Below are 17,428 nucleotides of genomic sequence, written 5' to 3'. Positions count from 1 at the left end.
TGGGCCGGAAGTAGTGGAGACTGGGGACGCTAGAGTGAGTGAGTGAGTGAGTGAGTGAGTGAGTGAGTGAGCGACGCATTGGAAAGAATTTACAAAAAAAACAGCGCAAACTAGAACGCTATTTGGCCCTAAACAAGAGGGGGATGTATGTACTCACTACTGTAAGTCGCTCGAGTTAATAGCGTCTGCTAAATTACCAAAAAGGACAAAAGTATTGCTGTGTAAATTTGAAGAGGTAATTATATGGGCAGAAGTGTGTAAGGACTGTACTTGGATCAGCCACTGACCTGCAGCCTGGAGCACCAGCTGGAGTCGAGCCCTGGCCTGTTCTGCAGGTGTCTGCAAGAGAGAAGAGAAAAAAAACATTAGAATCACGCTGGATAGCTTTAACACTGCTATAATTTATTTTGTGTTTATTCGTTACTATAATTTTACAATACATTTTTCAATTAATACGGGGAAAAAATATTTAGTGTGTTTTTTTTTCCCCCGGTGTCTGAAACATATTCTCTGGTGTGAACATTTAACACTAAACTAGCCTCATGTATAAATAGCTTTTTTCAGTTATGTGGTTATTACTTATTTGGAGTACAATGATTACACCCCTATGGCCCTTGGAACTTGACGGAGGAGCGTTTACTGTGGGTTTCAGACGAGAGTCAACAGAACAGCACACTGGGGGCAGAGCATCTGCAGCACCACCAAATAAAAAGCACTTTTCTCTCTCTGAAAAGCGACGCACTCAAGGGGTATGAAAGGAAAGATGAAAGAAAAGCGCCAGTAACAAGTCTTTCGAGAGAAGAAAAACAGAGCACATTTAAGTGGGAGATATAAAAGAGTCATGATAGTTCTGTCCTGTAGTGGGTGTGTGGGTGTGAATTTGAACATGTGAGTATACATGTGGGAGCATGTGTGTGCTTGCGTATGCATAGGTGTGTGTGTGTGTGTGTGTGTGTGTGTGTGTGTGTGTGTGTGTGTGTGTGTGTGTGTGTGCTTGCGTGTGTGCTTGCTGCTTTGACAGCTGTATCGGGAGGCGGGCTGAGCAGCGTTTTGACATGCCTCAAAGGGCCGGGTGTAATTCCAATATCTCTGCTATTAGATTTGAGGAGTCTTAATTGTCAAGGAAGAATGATAGTCATCGGGGTGAAAGCGTTATAAAGCCCGGCCCGCTGCTTCAGATTGCTCTCTGGGAAGCAAGGTGCGGTCTTGTTATACTGCAAGCCACGCACGCGCACACAAACAGACACACACACACACACACACACACACACACACACACAGGATGTGTAGGATTAGAAGAGAAATTAAATGCTAATGGGATGGAATTCGAATGTGGTGCCTGGGAGTATCATTTAGCGGGCGAGAGAGGTGCGGGCCCCACCGCTGACAGCCCGCCATGCATTCTCCTCATCTCGCATAAATTTTATTTATCAAACTGTAAACTTGTCACTTTGTAAAAAACGTCACTTTTCGTGGCAGCCGGGAAAATATAATGACCCCCTTTAATGTAAAAGTGTCACTCGGCTATGTCTTAGATGACAAACACGTCAACCTCCCCCCACCCCATCTCTTGATATAAAGAAACTTGATATTCCCCACCTTTTTAAAAACATGGGTTAGTCTCCGAGTGGGTCTTTGAGAGTGCAGGGTTTTGTTCCCGTTGGTGGAGGTGACAGTGTGGATCAAACTCAGTAGGACTGGGACTGTCAGACAGCTGTAATTATCAATCAGACTGGGAGAGATGACTGAGTGGCAGGAGAACACCCAAGGCCCAAACATACACACAAGGGCGCCCGCGCCCACCCCTACACCCACCCACACGGACTGTGACGATACCAGTATTGCAATATTTCTTCCATGGCAAAAATTTCAACACAAAGCAGACCAAACTCTTTGGTCCTTTAAACACCTGCTGTATATAAAATATTGTGTGCTATAGCTTGGGAAATAAATAAATGTGACTCTGGATGACAACATAATGTTTGTTTCCAACATTAGGGCTGTTTTCCTAAAGAAGTTAAGTCCACTTCGTGTTTTGTTTCCTTGCCACAACACTAACAAGTATCCACAACACTAACAAGCACAATCCCCCCCCCCACCACCCAGTACAACAGTGATTACAACAACACTTCGTCGTGATGCATAACAACCAGTCGGCAGAAACATCACAGAGCTTAAGTTGTCCTGGATAATAATGATGCATTTCAATCATCTTAGTTACAGTCATTCAAAAAAAAAAAAACATTTGCATTTGTTTACACTGCCCCCCAGGCTTCTGCCATACAACACCATGTGTATTTACACACGGGGAAGAAAAGAAGAGGGAAATGATATGAAGAATAGCCGGCCCCTGTTTGGTTCGTAACGTGACAAATGCAGAGCTTAATATAACGGTTAAATAAACATGTCAAATGATGAAAATGGATCCTGTGCCAAGACAGCGCGTGGCTTGGCACGGCGCGGCAGTTATTCCAGTTGAGTTCCAATCAAAGTTACTCGATGGCCAGGAGAACAGAGATACTGACAGAGGTAGAGAGAGAGTGAGAAAGAGAGACAGTGGGGGAGACAGAGGCTGAAAGAGGAAGGGAGAGAGAGAGATTACATTGATTTAACAACAGGACAAAATACAAACCCTCCAACCAAAAAACGCCTGTTGTGTTGATGGTATCCTCAATGAAATGATAAAATATACAGGCCACAATTTCCAATTGGCTATACTTAAACCATTTAACAACATCCTTAGCTCTGGCATCTTCCCCAATATTTGGAACCAAGGACCGGGGGATATGCGTCAAGAGAAACCTTGGGGAAATCCTTTGCATTATCATTATCACAGCAGACTCGTACATTTCCTCAGTGAAAACAATGTACTGAGCAAATGTCAAATTGGCTTTTTACCAAATTACCGTATGACAGACCACATATTCACCCTGGACACCCTAATTGACAAACAAACAAACAAACAAACCAAAACAAAGGCAAAGTCTTCTCATGCTTTGTTGATTTTTTGTTGATTTTGACTCCATTTTGGCATGAGGATCTGCTATACAAATTGATGGAAAGTGGTGTTGGGGGAAACATACGACATTATAAAATCCATGTACACAAACAATAAGTGTGTGGTTAAAATTGGCAAGAAAACACACATTCATTCTACAGGAGCATGGGGTGAGACAGGGATTCAGCTTAAGCCCCACCCTCTTCAACATATATATCAACGAATTGGCGATAGCACTAGAACAGTCTGCATCACCCAGCCTTACCATACGAGAATCTGAAGTCAAATGTCTACTGTTTCTGATGATCTGGTGCTTCTGTCCGACCAAGGAGGGCCTACAGCAGCACCTAGATCTTCTGCACAGATTCTGTCAGACCTGAGCCCTGACAGGAAATCTCAGTAAGACAAAAGAATCGTGTTCCAAAAAAGGTCCAGTTGCCAGGACCACAAATACAGATTTAATCTAGACACCGTTGCCCTAGAGCACACAAAAAATTATACTTACCTCGACCTAAACATCAGCGCCACAGGTAACTTCCACAAAGTTGTGAACGAGCTGAGAGACAAGGCAAGAAGGGACTTCTCTGCCATCAAAAGGAACATAAAATTTGACTTACCAATTAGGATCTGGCTCAAAATACTTGAATCAGTTATAGAACCCTTTATGGTTGTAAAGTCTGGGGTCCGCTCACCAACCAAGAATTAACAAAATGGGATAAACACCAAATTGAGAATCCGCATGCAGAATTCTACAAAAAATACCCTGTGTACAACGTAAAACACCAAATAATGCACGCAGAGCAAAATTAGGCCAATACCCACTAATTATCAAAATCCAGAAAAGAGCCATTAAATTATACAACCACCTAAAAGGAAGCAATTCCCAAACCTTACCATCACCTACAAAGAGATGAACCTGTTCACAAACAGACCCCACATGGCCACAGGACAGCAACACAATTAGACCCAACCAAATTATGAGAAAATAAAAGGATAATTACTTGACACATTGGAAAGAATTAACAACAAAAAACTGAGCAAACTAGAATGCTATTTGGCCCTAAACACAGAGTACACAGTGGCAGAATACTGGACCACTGTGACTGACCCAAAATGAAGGAAAGCTTTGACAATGTACAGACTCAGTGAGCATAGCCTTGCGATTGAGAAAGGCCGCCAAAGGCAGACCAGTTTCTCAAGAGAAGACAGGCTATGTGCACACTGCCCACAAAATGAGGTGGAAACTGAGCTGCACTTCCTAACCTCCTGCCAAATCTATGACCATATTAGAGAGACATATTTCCCTCAGCTAACATAGATCCACAAAAAATTTGAAAACAAACCCAATTTTGATAAACTCCCAAATACCACAGTGTGCAATCACAGCAGCTAGATTTGTGACCTGTTACCACAAGAAACAGGCAACCAGTAAAGAACAAACACCATTTAAATACAACGCAAATGTATGTTAATTTATTTGCACATAATATGACATTTGAAATGTGTTCATTCTTTCTGGAACTTTTGTGAGTGTAATGTTTACTGTTCATTTTTATTGTTGATTTCACTTTTGTTTATTATCTCCTTCACTTGCTTTGGCGATGTTACCATGTTTCCCATGCCAATAAAGCCCTTAAATTGAAATTGAATTGAGAGAGAGAGAAAGTGAGAAAGAGAGAGAACGAAAAAGAAAGAGCAATAGGGAGAGAGCTTTACTGACCAAGACAAAGTAGGCCTAAATGACGCGCACGCCCAGACATGCCTTTAAACAACACAAACCGACTAAACATATCAAGCCAACATTCTAATACACAGCAAATGGAATCCAATAGCTTCATACAATACTGTTTTTTTGTGTTGGACTGTCTAAAACAAAATGACCTTGTAACAAAATGCATTTTATAGTTAATTGAACACTGAGGGACATATATGCAGCGTCAGGTACAAGGCCAGAGCCTCCCAGCTGTGTCTGTATTTGTGATACATCTGTCATCCCTATCTGACATCAATGAGCTCAATCACAAAAAGGCTTGTTTGCGCCACAACCTGTTCAATTGCTCTCTCATTCAACCAATCTACTACAATGCCTTCACCTTTGATCCTTGATCCAACTTTCATTTTGATGCTTGCCCGTGTGTGTGTGTGTGTGTGTGTGTGTGTGTGTGTGTGTGTGTGTGTGTGTGTGTGTGTGTTTGTGTACCATGCTCTCTCTGGCTTAGGTAGAGCACAGACCACAGGCTCTTCTGCGTCCGTATTTCACACAGACAACCAACGAACGAGAGAGAGAGAGAATGAGCGAGAACAAATGAGAGAACGCGATTCATTCTGCGTAATTCATTAACAATAAAAAAAATAAACCTTTAATTGTCCTCCCCAGAGGCAACGCTCGCCTCCCAAACTTCCAAACCTCCAGCTGGGTCCCTGCGATGCCCGCTGCATCTGAAATTGCTTGGCCCTTCAATTAGACTCTGGCCAATCAAACGGCAATAAAAAAACAGTAGAAAGAGAGGAAAAAAAGAGAGGTAGAGTAGCCCAGTTTGTCTCTCTCTCTCTCCTTCGTGAAAAATCACACCATGAGAGCCGCAGGGGCGAGTGTGTGTGTGTGTTCATGTGTCTTTGTGCGTGCGCGTTGCCCGCCCAACAAGAGAAAAAGTTTCACTTCTCCTCCTCACAACTCCCCGCAGATGAAAAGCAGGAGAACGGGGAGAGAGAGAGCGAGAGGGAGAGCGAAAGAGAAAGGAGGCTTTCATGTCGTTTTAATGGTTGTCTGATTGTTGTTATTGTCGTTTCAAATGGGGGGGCGACGCCATCTGACAGCCTGATCAGATCCTGGTTTGATTGACAGGCGCCCGGGAGAACAGTCCTGCTGTGACCCGCCTCTCACCGGTACACACATCCTCTCTGTTACAGAGCACACATCTAACCTGCCTCACTCACTCACACACACACACACGTTTATTTTACTATGCCTTTTGGGGAGAAACAATAGATTCTAATTCAAAATCTTTTTTTCCCTTAAACCTGACCCTAACTTTAACCCGTCAAAATGTCCTCACTTTCCTTGGTTTACTATTCTAGTGAGGACTTCTGGTACTCAGAAGTATAGTAAAACAGGAGCATACACACAAACATGTAGGCGGGAACACAAACACCCCCCACAGATAGACAATCACCAGATAATCACCAAATTAAACACACTTTCAATAGATTAAACCTTGTCATGTGAACACCTGGAGTAGATGTATCGGCGTCATTTAGATTTAGTTCAGGGTTTCGTTACTTCAGGGCTCGAGGTACAGCTAACCACCACTTTAGATAGCTACTGTGTGTTAAACCAGAAAAATGTATTTGTTCAACTATAAAAATGTGTGTTCAAGGTTAAATAAAGCCTATAGTGTGAAGAGCAGGGTGTGAGAGCAGAGAGAAGGATGGTGTGTGTGTGTGTCCATGCGTTCGTTCATGTATGCACATCTACGCGCCTGTGTGTACTTGCGTGTGTGTTCATCCAGGTGTAGGGGCCTAAATGAGGAGGGGTGGAGGTCTATCCATGCAGGACCTGGTAGACCTGGTAGGGGCCTCTTCTCCCTCTCTCTCTCTGCTGCTCCAGTCCTCCAGCCTCCCTCTAGTCTATTATCTCCACACACAGAGGACACTGATCCGCTCGGCAGCCTAAGCCAATTACACACACACTCATCATCAGGTTCACGTGCCATCAGGTTTGCACCTCTCGCTCTAACCCGCTCTCTCTCTCCAGGTCTGTCTGGCGTGAGGCCCTCTTCTTGGTCACAGCAGTGGGGATTTCTCTCCATTGTCTCAGCGGATCCTCTGGCTGACCGTGTAAAGACAGTGAAAGGTCCTTTCATCCCTCCCTGCCACCTCCCCTCTCTCTTCTTCTACACCACCCCTTGCTCTATCACTATCCCTCTCTCTTCCACTCTCTACCTCCCCTCTGTTCCCACCTCTCCCTCTATCCCTCCAGTATTTATCTCTCTGTTCTTCTCGCCCATAGACAACCAGTACCAGTGGGTTGAGTGGGAGACTTAAGCCATTATTCCAGCTTCAGTCTCCTAGCAAACCGATCAGACGGCCAAAAAAAAACAGGTTAAGACTCAACTGGCACCCTATTCCCTATGTAGTGCACTACTTTTGACCATAGGGTGCTATTTGGGACTCAGGAATGACATTTACATTTAAATTTTAGTAATTTAGCAGAGCGACTTACAGGAGCAAGTGGGGTTTAAGTGCCTTGCTCAAGGACAAATCAACAGATTTGGGATTTGAACCAGCAACTTTTCGGTTAATTTCGGTTACTGGCGCAACGCGCTTAACCACTAGGCTACCTGCCGCCCCATGCATCTTGGCACGCGTCTCGTATGAACACTGTGTTCTTCATTTCACTCACTTTACATGAAAAACAAAATCCAAATGTGAATATTATTATAATATAATATTATTCTTCCACTTCTTTTACTGTATGTACAGGTGACTGCCAAAATAATGGAAACACTTGAGTAACTTAGGGATACAAAATATATTGAAAGCAGGTGCTTCCAGAGTTAACTAAGGGGGCAGACCATTATTTTAGCTACCATGGCTATGTCCCCGGTGCATGAGTGGTCAGTGAACGGTTAGATGAGCATGAAAACGATGTAAACCTGGCCGTCTCAGCCACCAGATCTCAACCCAATTTAACATACGGGAGACTCCTATATACTCATGCAGTTACCTGTATATATACTAGAGGTCGACCGATTATGATTTTTCAACGCCGATACCGATAATTGTGGGACCAAAAAAAAGCAGATACCGACTAATCGTATGATTTTTTTACATTTATTTGTAATAATGACAATTACAACAATACTGAATGAACACTTATTTTAACTTAATATAATACATCAATAAAAATCCATTTAGCCTCAAATAAATAATGAAACATGTTCAATTTGGTTTAAATAACGCAAAAACAAAGTGTTGGAGAAGAAAGTAAAAGTGCAATATGTGCCATGTAAAAAAGCTAACGTTTAAGTTCCTTGCTCAGAACATGAGAACATGTGAAAGCTGGTGGTTCCTTTCAATATTCCCAGGTAAGAGGTTTTAGGTTGTAGTTAATATAGTAGTTTAGGACTATTTCTCTCTATACCATTTGTATTTCATATACCTTTGACTATTGGATGTTCTTATAGGCACTTTAGTATTGCCAGTGTAACAGTATAGCTTCCGCCCCTCTCCTCGCCCCTACCTGGGCTCGAACCAGGAACACATCGACAACTGCCACCCTCAAAGCATCGTTAACCATTGCTCCACAAAATCTGTGGCCCTTGCAGAGCAAGGTGAACAACTACTCCAAGTCTCAGAGCGAGTGACGTTTGAAACGCTATTAGCGCACACCCCGCTAACTAGCTAGCCATTTCACATCGGTTACAACAGCCTAATTTCGGGAGTTGATAGTCTTGAAGTCATAAACAGCTCAATGCTTGAAGCATTGCGAAGAGCTGCTGGCAAAACGCACGAAAGTGCTGTTTGAATGAATGCTTACGAGCCTGCTGCTGACTACCATCGCTCAGTCAGACTGCTCTAACAAATATCAAATCATAGACTTAATTATAACATTATAACACACAGAAATACGAGCCTTTGGTCATAAATATGGTCGAATGCGGAAACTATCATTTCGAAAACAAAACGTTTATTATTTCAGTGAAATCGTTCCGTATTTTATCTAACGGGTGGCATCCCTAAGTCTAATATTGCTGTTACATTGTACAACCTTCAATGTTATGTCATAATTACGTAAAATTCGGGCAAATTAGTTCGCAACGAGCCAGGCGGCCCAAACTGCTGCATATACCCTGACTCTGCGTGCAATGAACGCAAGAGAAGTGACACATTTTTACCTGGTTAATATTGCCTGCTAACCTGGATTTCTTTTAGCTAAATATGCAGGTTTAAAAAAATAAATACTTCTGTGTATTGATTTTAAGAAAGGCATTGATGTTTATGATTAGGTACAGTCGTGCAACGATTGTGCTTTTTTCACAAATGCTATTTTGTTAAATCATCCCCCGGTTGGCGAAGTTGGCTGTCTTTGTCAGATAGAAATGGTCTTCACACAGTTCGCAACGAGCCAGGCGGCCCAAACTGCTGCATATACCCTGACTCTGTTGCAAGAGAAGTGACACAATTTACCTAGTTAAAATAAATTCATGTTAGCAGGCAATATTAACTAAATATGCAGGTTTAAAAATATATACTTGTGTATTGATTTTAAGAAAAGCATTAATGTTTATGGTTAGGTACACGTTGGAGCAACGACAGTCCTTTTTCGCGAATGTGCACCGCATCGATTATATGCAACGCAGGACACGCTAGATAAACTAGTAATATCATCAACCATGTGTAGTTAACTAGTGATTATGATTGATTGATTGATTGTTTTTTATAAGATAAGTTTAATGCTAGCTAGCAACTTACCTTGGCTTCTTAATGCATTCCCGTAACAGGCAGGCTCCTCGTGGAGTTCAATGAGAGGCAGGTGGTTAGAGCGTTGGACTAGTTAACTGTAAGGTTGCAAGATTGAATCCCTGAGCTAAGGTAAAAATATGTCGTTCTGCCCCTGAACAAGGCAGTTAACCCACCGTTCCTAGGCCGTCATTGAAAATAAGAATGTGTTCTTAACTGACTTGTCTAGTTGAATAAAGGTGTAATTTTTTTAATAAATTGGCCAAATCGGTGTCCAAAAATACAGATTTACGATTGTTTTGAAAACTTGAAATCGGCCATTCCGATTAATCGGTCGACCTCTAATATATACTGTCCATGGCCTCAGTGTAATCATCAACACATAAATGTACACTTAAATCATATATGTAGAAAGAAACCCATCAGCTCTCAGGCCTCTGCTTGTATAACATTATATACTGAACAACAAAGATGGCATTAAGAGTCAAAACAAAGGCGGGAAACGAGTAGACTATTCCTGTCCACTGTCTCTGAAGCTATTAGGGCCTAAGAAAGTTGAGCCAGACAACAAACACAATATAATATTCTTAAAGGGGAAATCCGCAGCTCAAACAACAACAACACTGAACTAAGCTCATGAGGCATTTATAAGTTACATGGAAGCAATGGATATATATAATTCATTTAAAAGTCAAAAAATTGATGTAACAATCACAGATTGACCCGTTAAGCTTTTCAAAGCTTTTAAACCAGTAAGAGGGGTCAGGGTAGGTCAGGGAGGGTTAGGCCACAGACACTGTCTGCAGACAATGTTTTCCTGCTCACTGGTATTATCTATCGACCCCGCTGTCCACCAGAAGCACAACAAGTGTCAATTTACGGCGGTGTGGGGAGGGAGAGAGAGTAGTCTGAGAGGATTATACAAGTGTTTTTACATTAGGGAATAAGGACCCAGACCACTAAGGAGATCACGGAATACACACAAACGAACACGCACACACAGAGAGACAAACTAGCACACATACACAGAGTGTACAAAACATTAGGAACACCTTCCTAATATTGACATGAACCCCTCCCCGTTTGCCCTCAGAACATCCTCAATTCGCCGGGGCATGGACTCTACAAGGTGTCGAAAGCGTTTCACAGGGATGCTGGCCCATGTTGACTCCAATGCTACCCACAGTTGTGTCAAGTTGGCTGGACTTCCTTTGGGTGGTGGACCATTCTTGATACACACAAGAAACTGTTGAGTGTGAAAAACTCAGCAGCGTTGCAGTTCTTGACACACTCAAACCGGTGGGCCTAGCACCGTACCTCGTTCAAAGGCACTTCAATCTTCTGTCTTCACCCTCAATGGTACACACACACACAATCCTTGTCTTAATTGCCTCAAGGCTTAAAAATCTTTCTTGAGTGGCACAGCATTCTAAGGCACTGCATCTCAGTTCAAGAGGCGTCAATGCAGTCCCTGGTTCGAATCTAGGCTGCATCACATCCGGCCGTGATTGGGAGTCCCATAGGACGGCGCACAATTGGCCCTACATCGTCAGGGTTTGACCGGCGTAGGCCGTCATTATAAATAAGAAGTTGTTCTTAACTGACTTGCTTAGTTAAATAAAGGTTAAATAAATACAAAGTCCCCTTCATTTACACTTCAAGTGGATTTAACAAGTGGCATCAATAAGGGATCATAGCTTTCACCTGGATTTACCTGGTCAGTCTGTCATGGAAAGAGCAGGTGTTCATTATGTTTTGTACACTTAATGTATATATCAGGACAATTTTTCTCTACCTTTGGCCAGTCTGTTTTTGAATGACTTTTGGGACAATTCCATTGCACCAGCCAGGCAAGCTCAGACAAACTGTCTGGTCCGTCTTCCCTGTTCACTCAGCCATCAAGGATAGCCTCTCCCTCTCTCACTCCTCTATCCCTCTCTCACTCCCCCCCCCCTCTCTCTCTCTTGCACTCCCTTTATTTTAATGGATGGACACCTCCACGCCTGTCCGCCACACCACCTCCTCTATCTCCCTCTGTCAAACCTTAGATTTTTATTAGACTATATTCAATTTCGTCCGCTCCACTTGGCAGGGGAAAGAATGGAGGAGTGAGAAAGGGCGAAAGAGAGAGGCTCATCTTGATTAGTTGAGTACTGGAGTCAGCAGAAGTCATAACCTGTAACCCCCCCCCCCCCCCCCCCGCCCCGCCTTCCCTTCAACAGACCCAAGAACAGAGGAGAGAGGGAGGAGAAGAACAGAGGAGAGAGGGAGAAGAAGAGAAGCAAAGAAGAGAGAGGAGAGATCACTCCTTTATTTCAACCACACTAACACTTCATAATCCAATACTGGACTGCCTGTGACCATAACACACGCACCCACCCACATGCACATACAGTACAAGTCAAAAGTTTGTAAACACCTAATCATTCAAGGGTTTTCTTTATTTTTAAAGAAGCAGGGTTCCAGTTCTAGTAAAGAAGTGGGGTTTTAGCGGGGTGAAGGCGAGAGAGGGCTGAAGGGAGCGGTAACTAAGACACCACTAGGACGGAGCATCTCTCTCTGTTCTCTTCTTTTTTTATTTAACTCCCTTTACATCCATCTCCCTTTTCCACGAACAGTACCAGTCAAGAGTTTGGACACACCTACTCATTCAAGGGTTTTTCTTTATTTATACTATTCTCTACAATGTAGAATGATAGCGAAGACATCAAACTATCAAATAACACATATGGAATCATGTTGTAAGCAAAAAAATTGTTAAACAAATCTAAATATATTTTATATTTGAGATTCTTCAAAGTAGCCACCCTTTGCCTTAATGACAGCTTTGCACACACTTGGCATTCTCTCAACCGGCTTCATTAGGTAGTCACATGGAATGCATTTCAATTAACAGGTGTGCTCAATCAGTTGTGTTGTGACAAGTTAGGGGTGGTATACAGAAGATAGCCCCATTTGGTAAAAGAGCAAGTCCATATTATGGCAAGAACAGCTCAAATAAGCAAAGAGAAATGACAGTCCATCAATACTTTAAGACATGAAGGTCAGTCAATCTGGAAACTTAAGAACTTTTGAAGTGTCAAGTGCAGTCGCAAAAAAAACACATAAACTGTTCAGAGGAGACTGCGTGAATCAGGCCTTCATGGTCGAACTGCTGCGAATAAACCACTACGAAAGGACACCAATAGGAAAAAGAGACTTGCTTGGACCAAGAAACATGAGCAATGGACATTAGACCGGTGTAAATCTGTACTTTAGAATGATGAGTCCAAATTAGATTTTTGGTTCTCTGCATGTGTGGTTACCACCGTGAAGCATGGAGGAGGTGGTGTGATGGTGCTTTGCTGGTGACACTGTCTGTGATTTATTTAGAATTTAAGGCACACTTAACCAGCCTGGCTACCACAGCATGCTGCAGCAATACGCCATCCCTTCTGGATTGCGCTTAGTATACCATCATTTGTTTTTCAACAGGACAATGACCCAAAAACACACCTCCAGGCTGTGTAAGGGCTATTTGACCAAGGAGAGTGATGGAGTGCTGCATTAGGTGACCTGGCCTCCACAATCACCCAACCTCAATCCAATTGAGATGTTTTGGGATGAGTTGGACCGCAGAGTGAAGGAAAAGCAGCCAACAAGTGCTCAGCATATGTGGGAACTCCTTCAAGAATGTTGGAAAAGCCTTCCTCATGAAGATGGTTGAGAGAATACCAAGAGTTTGCAAAGCTGTCATCAAGGCAAAGGATGGCTACTTTAAAGAATCTCAAATATGAAATATATTTTGATTTGTTTAACACTTTTTTGGTTACTACATTATTCCATATGTGTTATTTCATAGTTTTGATGTCTTTAATATTATTCTACAATGTAGAAAAATAATACAAATAAAGAAAAATCCTTGAATGAGTAGATGTGTCCAAACTTTTGACTGGTACTGTACACACAAACGTGTGCACAATCACTAGAACACACATGCACATAATATACAAATTGCATTTGTCTCCTGCTTTGTTTCTCTCAATTGGCTCAATCATTGTTGTGCAGCAGCCTATTTGTGAGTCAATTAGAGCTATCAGTTGTGTTCATGACGTGTTTCAAATGTAATCTATTTTTGGGGGGGGGGCTAGTTTTTGTATTTAAATATTGTGAGTATGTTTGACACATAACCACAAATTTGCTTAAATCAACTGTTACATTCTAACTGTAGGCTAACAAAGACACCCAATCGCATGCAAAAAGATGAACATAAAATATAGAACGTATTCACAATATTTAAATACTTAAAAACTGAGTCCAACTAAAAAAAAGAGGATTACATTTGATACACCCATCATGAACACATTTAATAGCTCTGATTGAGTGACAAATAGGCTGCTGCATAACAGACAAGAATGGAGACAATTGAGAGAAACAAAACTAGAGACAAATAAAGGACACCCCAGTGTTGCTTCCCAAATAGCGCCGTATTCCCTAGTGCACTACTTTTGACCAGGGCCCATATATGTCTCTAGTCAAAAGTAGTGCACTATATAGGGAACAGGGTACCATTTGGGAAGCAAGCCAGATGGTATCATAGGAACCATCTAAATGAAAATAAAATGGCCCAGTCTATAAAAGACAAAGGCCAAATGGTAAATGGCTGCATCAGAACCGATGCCAGATCCCCACTAACCACAATGACCCCTTGAATGCTTTTTATTTATTGATTTTATTATTTATTCATCTCATTCGATTTTTTAAGTCGTCATTTATTTTCAGTTTTGCATTTGTTGCTCCGAAACCCAGCCAGCCACCCTGTGCCTGAAAGAAGTGGTAAAAACAACAGCAGCACCCCTTGAAAATGTAATATTCCTGTTTTTAATATTGCGGTCTATAAGATCAGGGCAGAGATGGGGTTCCACAGCAATATGTTTATTTATATATTTTTATAGATATGGGGGGGGGGGGGGGGGGGGGGGTATATCCCTGCGTTATCAGCAGTGGAGCCTCCACACCCTTATGCACCCCCGCCGAGGCTCTCATCTTATATAAAAAATAATGTTGTATATGGATATACTTTTATATATAATCGCAATATGGAACCAGAGTCTCTTTTACCATGTGCCATACTTCAGGCTGGCGCTAACAACATTTTACGGGCCGGGAGCTGTTCATCTTCATGTCTCCAGCAGGCATGAACACTGCATAATAATGTCGTTTCCTGCCCCCAAATGTTATTTCACAGACCCCGGCTCATTTCTCAAACTTCACCACTTTTACAATTTCCCAAACTTTTATTCCTTTCATTATTAGGAACAAGATTTCATTAGGTATTTAGAATGTAAACAAGCCTGAGTAATGACACCCTCCATCTCCCTGAAATCATTCCCACTGATGCCTGCCCCCGTGCAGCCCACCTGCCGCACTGGCCTCATCTTGTGTGCGCGCACACGGGCAAACACACACACACACAACTTGGGTCAAGATGGAACACAACAATATAAATGTACCACCCTGTGTGTGTTTGTGAGTGTGTGTGTGTGTGTGTGTGTGTGTGTGTGTGTGTGTGTGTGTGTGTGTGTGTGTGTGTGTGTATCCCCGTCGATAAAGGAGGTGGGGGAAAGTTTTATACTCAACTCACATAAATCATGTACAAGAAAAATGAGCAAATGTGAGGGCTAACTCATCTTCTCCCCATCCAGAGAAAATGAAATTCACTGGAACACCTATCAAAACTGCAATCATCAAGAGATAATATCTTCTTTGGTCTATCTGCACTTTCCGATTTAATTTCCGCCATGCCCTTGACATCCACCGATACCATTAAGATGAAGCGCGTACAGTAAGAGAGTAGTTCTCACGTTTTGATATATGATGCCTCCACGCTAAATGTAATATCATCATTTGGAAATTAATGCAATATTTCTTTTGTTAGCTTTTTTCCCCCACGGATTTTTACTCGAGCTAGCGACACGCCGGAGCGAGAGGGAGAGTATGTTGGACGAGAGGAAAGCGAGCGAGTGGAGAAAGAGAGAGGGCGAGGGAGAAGATGACAGACAAATAGAAAAGGGGGGAGAGGGGAGGGAGGTGGGGTGGGTGAATACTTTGGTTTCATGGCAGCCATCTCCCCACTGTCAGAATGACATGCAATTACGTGTGGGCAAGCCCCGATCAGGGGTCAGTCAAATTACTCCATCATTTAGCGGCACGGTGGAGATGAGAGGACCCCCTCCTCTACCGCCACATCAAATATAATGCAATCATTAGTGTAATAAGCATGGAAATCTGTTTGCAGATTATCGCGCCGTCTCTCTCCCCCTCTTTTATCTGCTGAGTCTCTTGCTCTCTCAAAAGAGAGGGAATGGGAGAAGGGGGGTGTGGGGGGGGGGGCTATATCACAGTGTGGTTAGGGGGCTCTCCCCTCCCTGACAGCCTCCTTTTGGCGAGGAAGCAAACGTGTATCTTACCGCAGAAGAGTTTTGATATCTGCCACACTTCCTCTGTATCGGCTGTCGTACTGTCGGAGGAGAAAACCATGTACACGTTGAAAAACAATATGCTAGTTTTACCCATAAAAATGTCAGCTTTTTGTTTTGAGCACTTTACACATGTATTTTGGGATCCACCCCTGAAAATGTAATTTGCGAGTGGAGAAAGACCATCTCAATTCAAACAAGCGCATTTCCATCCATATTCACTCTCCTTGCCAACTCTCCTCGATTAACTTTGACCTTTTTCAAAAGGCGAGAGAGTATGCATGAGGTGAGAGGATGCAGAAGGTGAGCAAATCGAATTGATAAAAGGCCTGGGTCTGTCAGGCCACTATCCCACTCCTCCATCCTTCTTCATCCTCCTCTCCCCTCATCCCTTGCTTTTCTTACTCACCAGTTACATGCTATTTTTTTTTTTTTACCCAACAGGGAGATATAAATATCCTGAAATACTCAGTAACACTTGACATTAAGTCGCTCTAACACCTGTGTCGCAACACTGTAATTACTCTAGAAATTACATATGAAAGTGGACTAAGAAACTGCAAAACAATTTTGTTACTCGAGGAATTTCGCAACATAACAAAATGTGTTACAAAGCAAAAACAAAAGATCACTACCCAGCAAACAGGGGACATCCTGAGGACATTAGGCAACATTCCCATTAGGTACCATTAAGGGTTTCGGCGAGATGTTATCCCACTGACGTTCTGAGAACATTCAAGGAACATTAAAACATGTTTTGTTTTTTTGTCGTTCCCTGTAAGTTCCCAGGACATGTCAGGCCCTTCCTAGTCCTTAGGAATTACTAGTCCTTAGGAATTTGCGTGATGGTTCCAAGGGAATGTTCTCTGGGGGAGCTTTGTCTAGTTACCAGTACTTCAATGTCGAGGACTTTTTTAACACGTTCTCTGGACATTAATTTTACCAGTCATCTGGCCGTCGTGTGTTGGTCCCAGGTGTCCCAAACCATTTTAAGTTTAGTAATGAAATGGTATTGGGGATTTAAGGTAAGTGATACAATACGCTGTTCAGCTAAAATAGTGTAAAAATCTTTAAATCAATGACAATATGATTACATACTGACTTTTCAATAAGATCCCACCTGGGATTTGAACTAGCAAACTCTGGATTTCGGGTACATAGATTTTTTTTCTGCTGCGCCACAAAGTCTATCATATTTTCACAAGTTCCCTTACACATTCTTCACCTATAATAGATTGCTGCATTTAGCAAAAGAGTGCCATCTGCACTGCTATTTTAGTTATCAGTCAATCTGACTATTCTCTCATCATTGACTTACTTATTTCAGCAATTTGAGTGTTTTTTTTATAGTCGTTTAATGTTAGCGGGCATATTATTTCGTTTTAATGTTACTCCTTAATCACTATGATACATAGTTTTTCTTGAGTGTGTTTTTAACAGAACTGAGATTTACAAATTACAAAGTGTAGGAATACAGGTGAAATCAGTCATTGATTCAGACATGGAGGCG

General features: G+C 42.3%; 1 protein-coding gene across 2 annotated transcripts in view; it reads right to left on the bottom strand.

Moving 5' to 3' along the window:
• The window catches only part of rsrc1 (arginine/serine-rich coiled-coil 1), a 187,033-nt gene that overhangs the window by 86,992 nt on the left and 82,613 nt on the right, over positions 1–17,428 (bottom strand). For both annotated transcript variants that reach the window (XM_036962128.2, XM_036962129.2), the window contains one exon: positions 288–339. In XM_036962128.2, the coding sequence (XP_036818023.2) occupies positions 288–339 (52 nt within the window). The remainder of the gene's footprint in view (positions 1–287; positions 340–17,428) is intronic.

This window comes from Oncorhynchus mykiss, chromosome 24 (genome assembly GCF_057628025.1).
Source record: "Oncorhynchus mykiss isolate SJ-2025 chromosome 24, ASM5762802v1, whole genome shotgun sequence".
NCBI lineage: Eukaryota > Metazoa > Chordata > Actinopteri > Salmoniformes > Salmonidae > Oncorhynchus > Oncorhynchus mykiss.
This window is presented reverse-complemented; position numbering and strand designations above follow the sequence as displayed.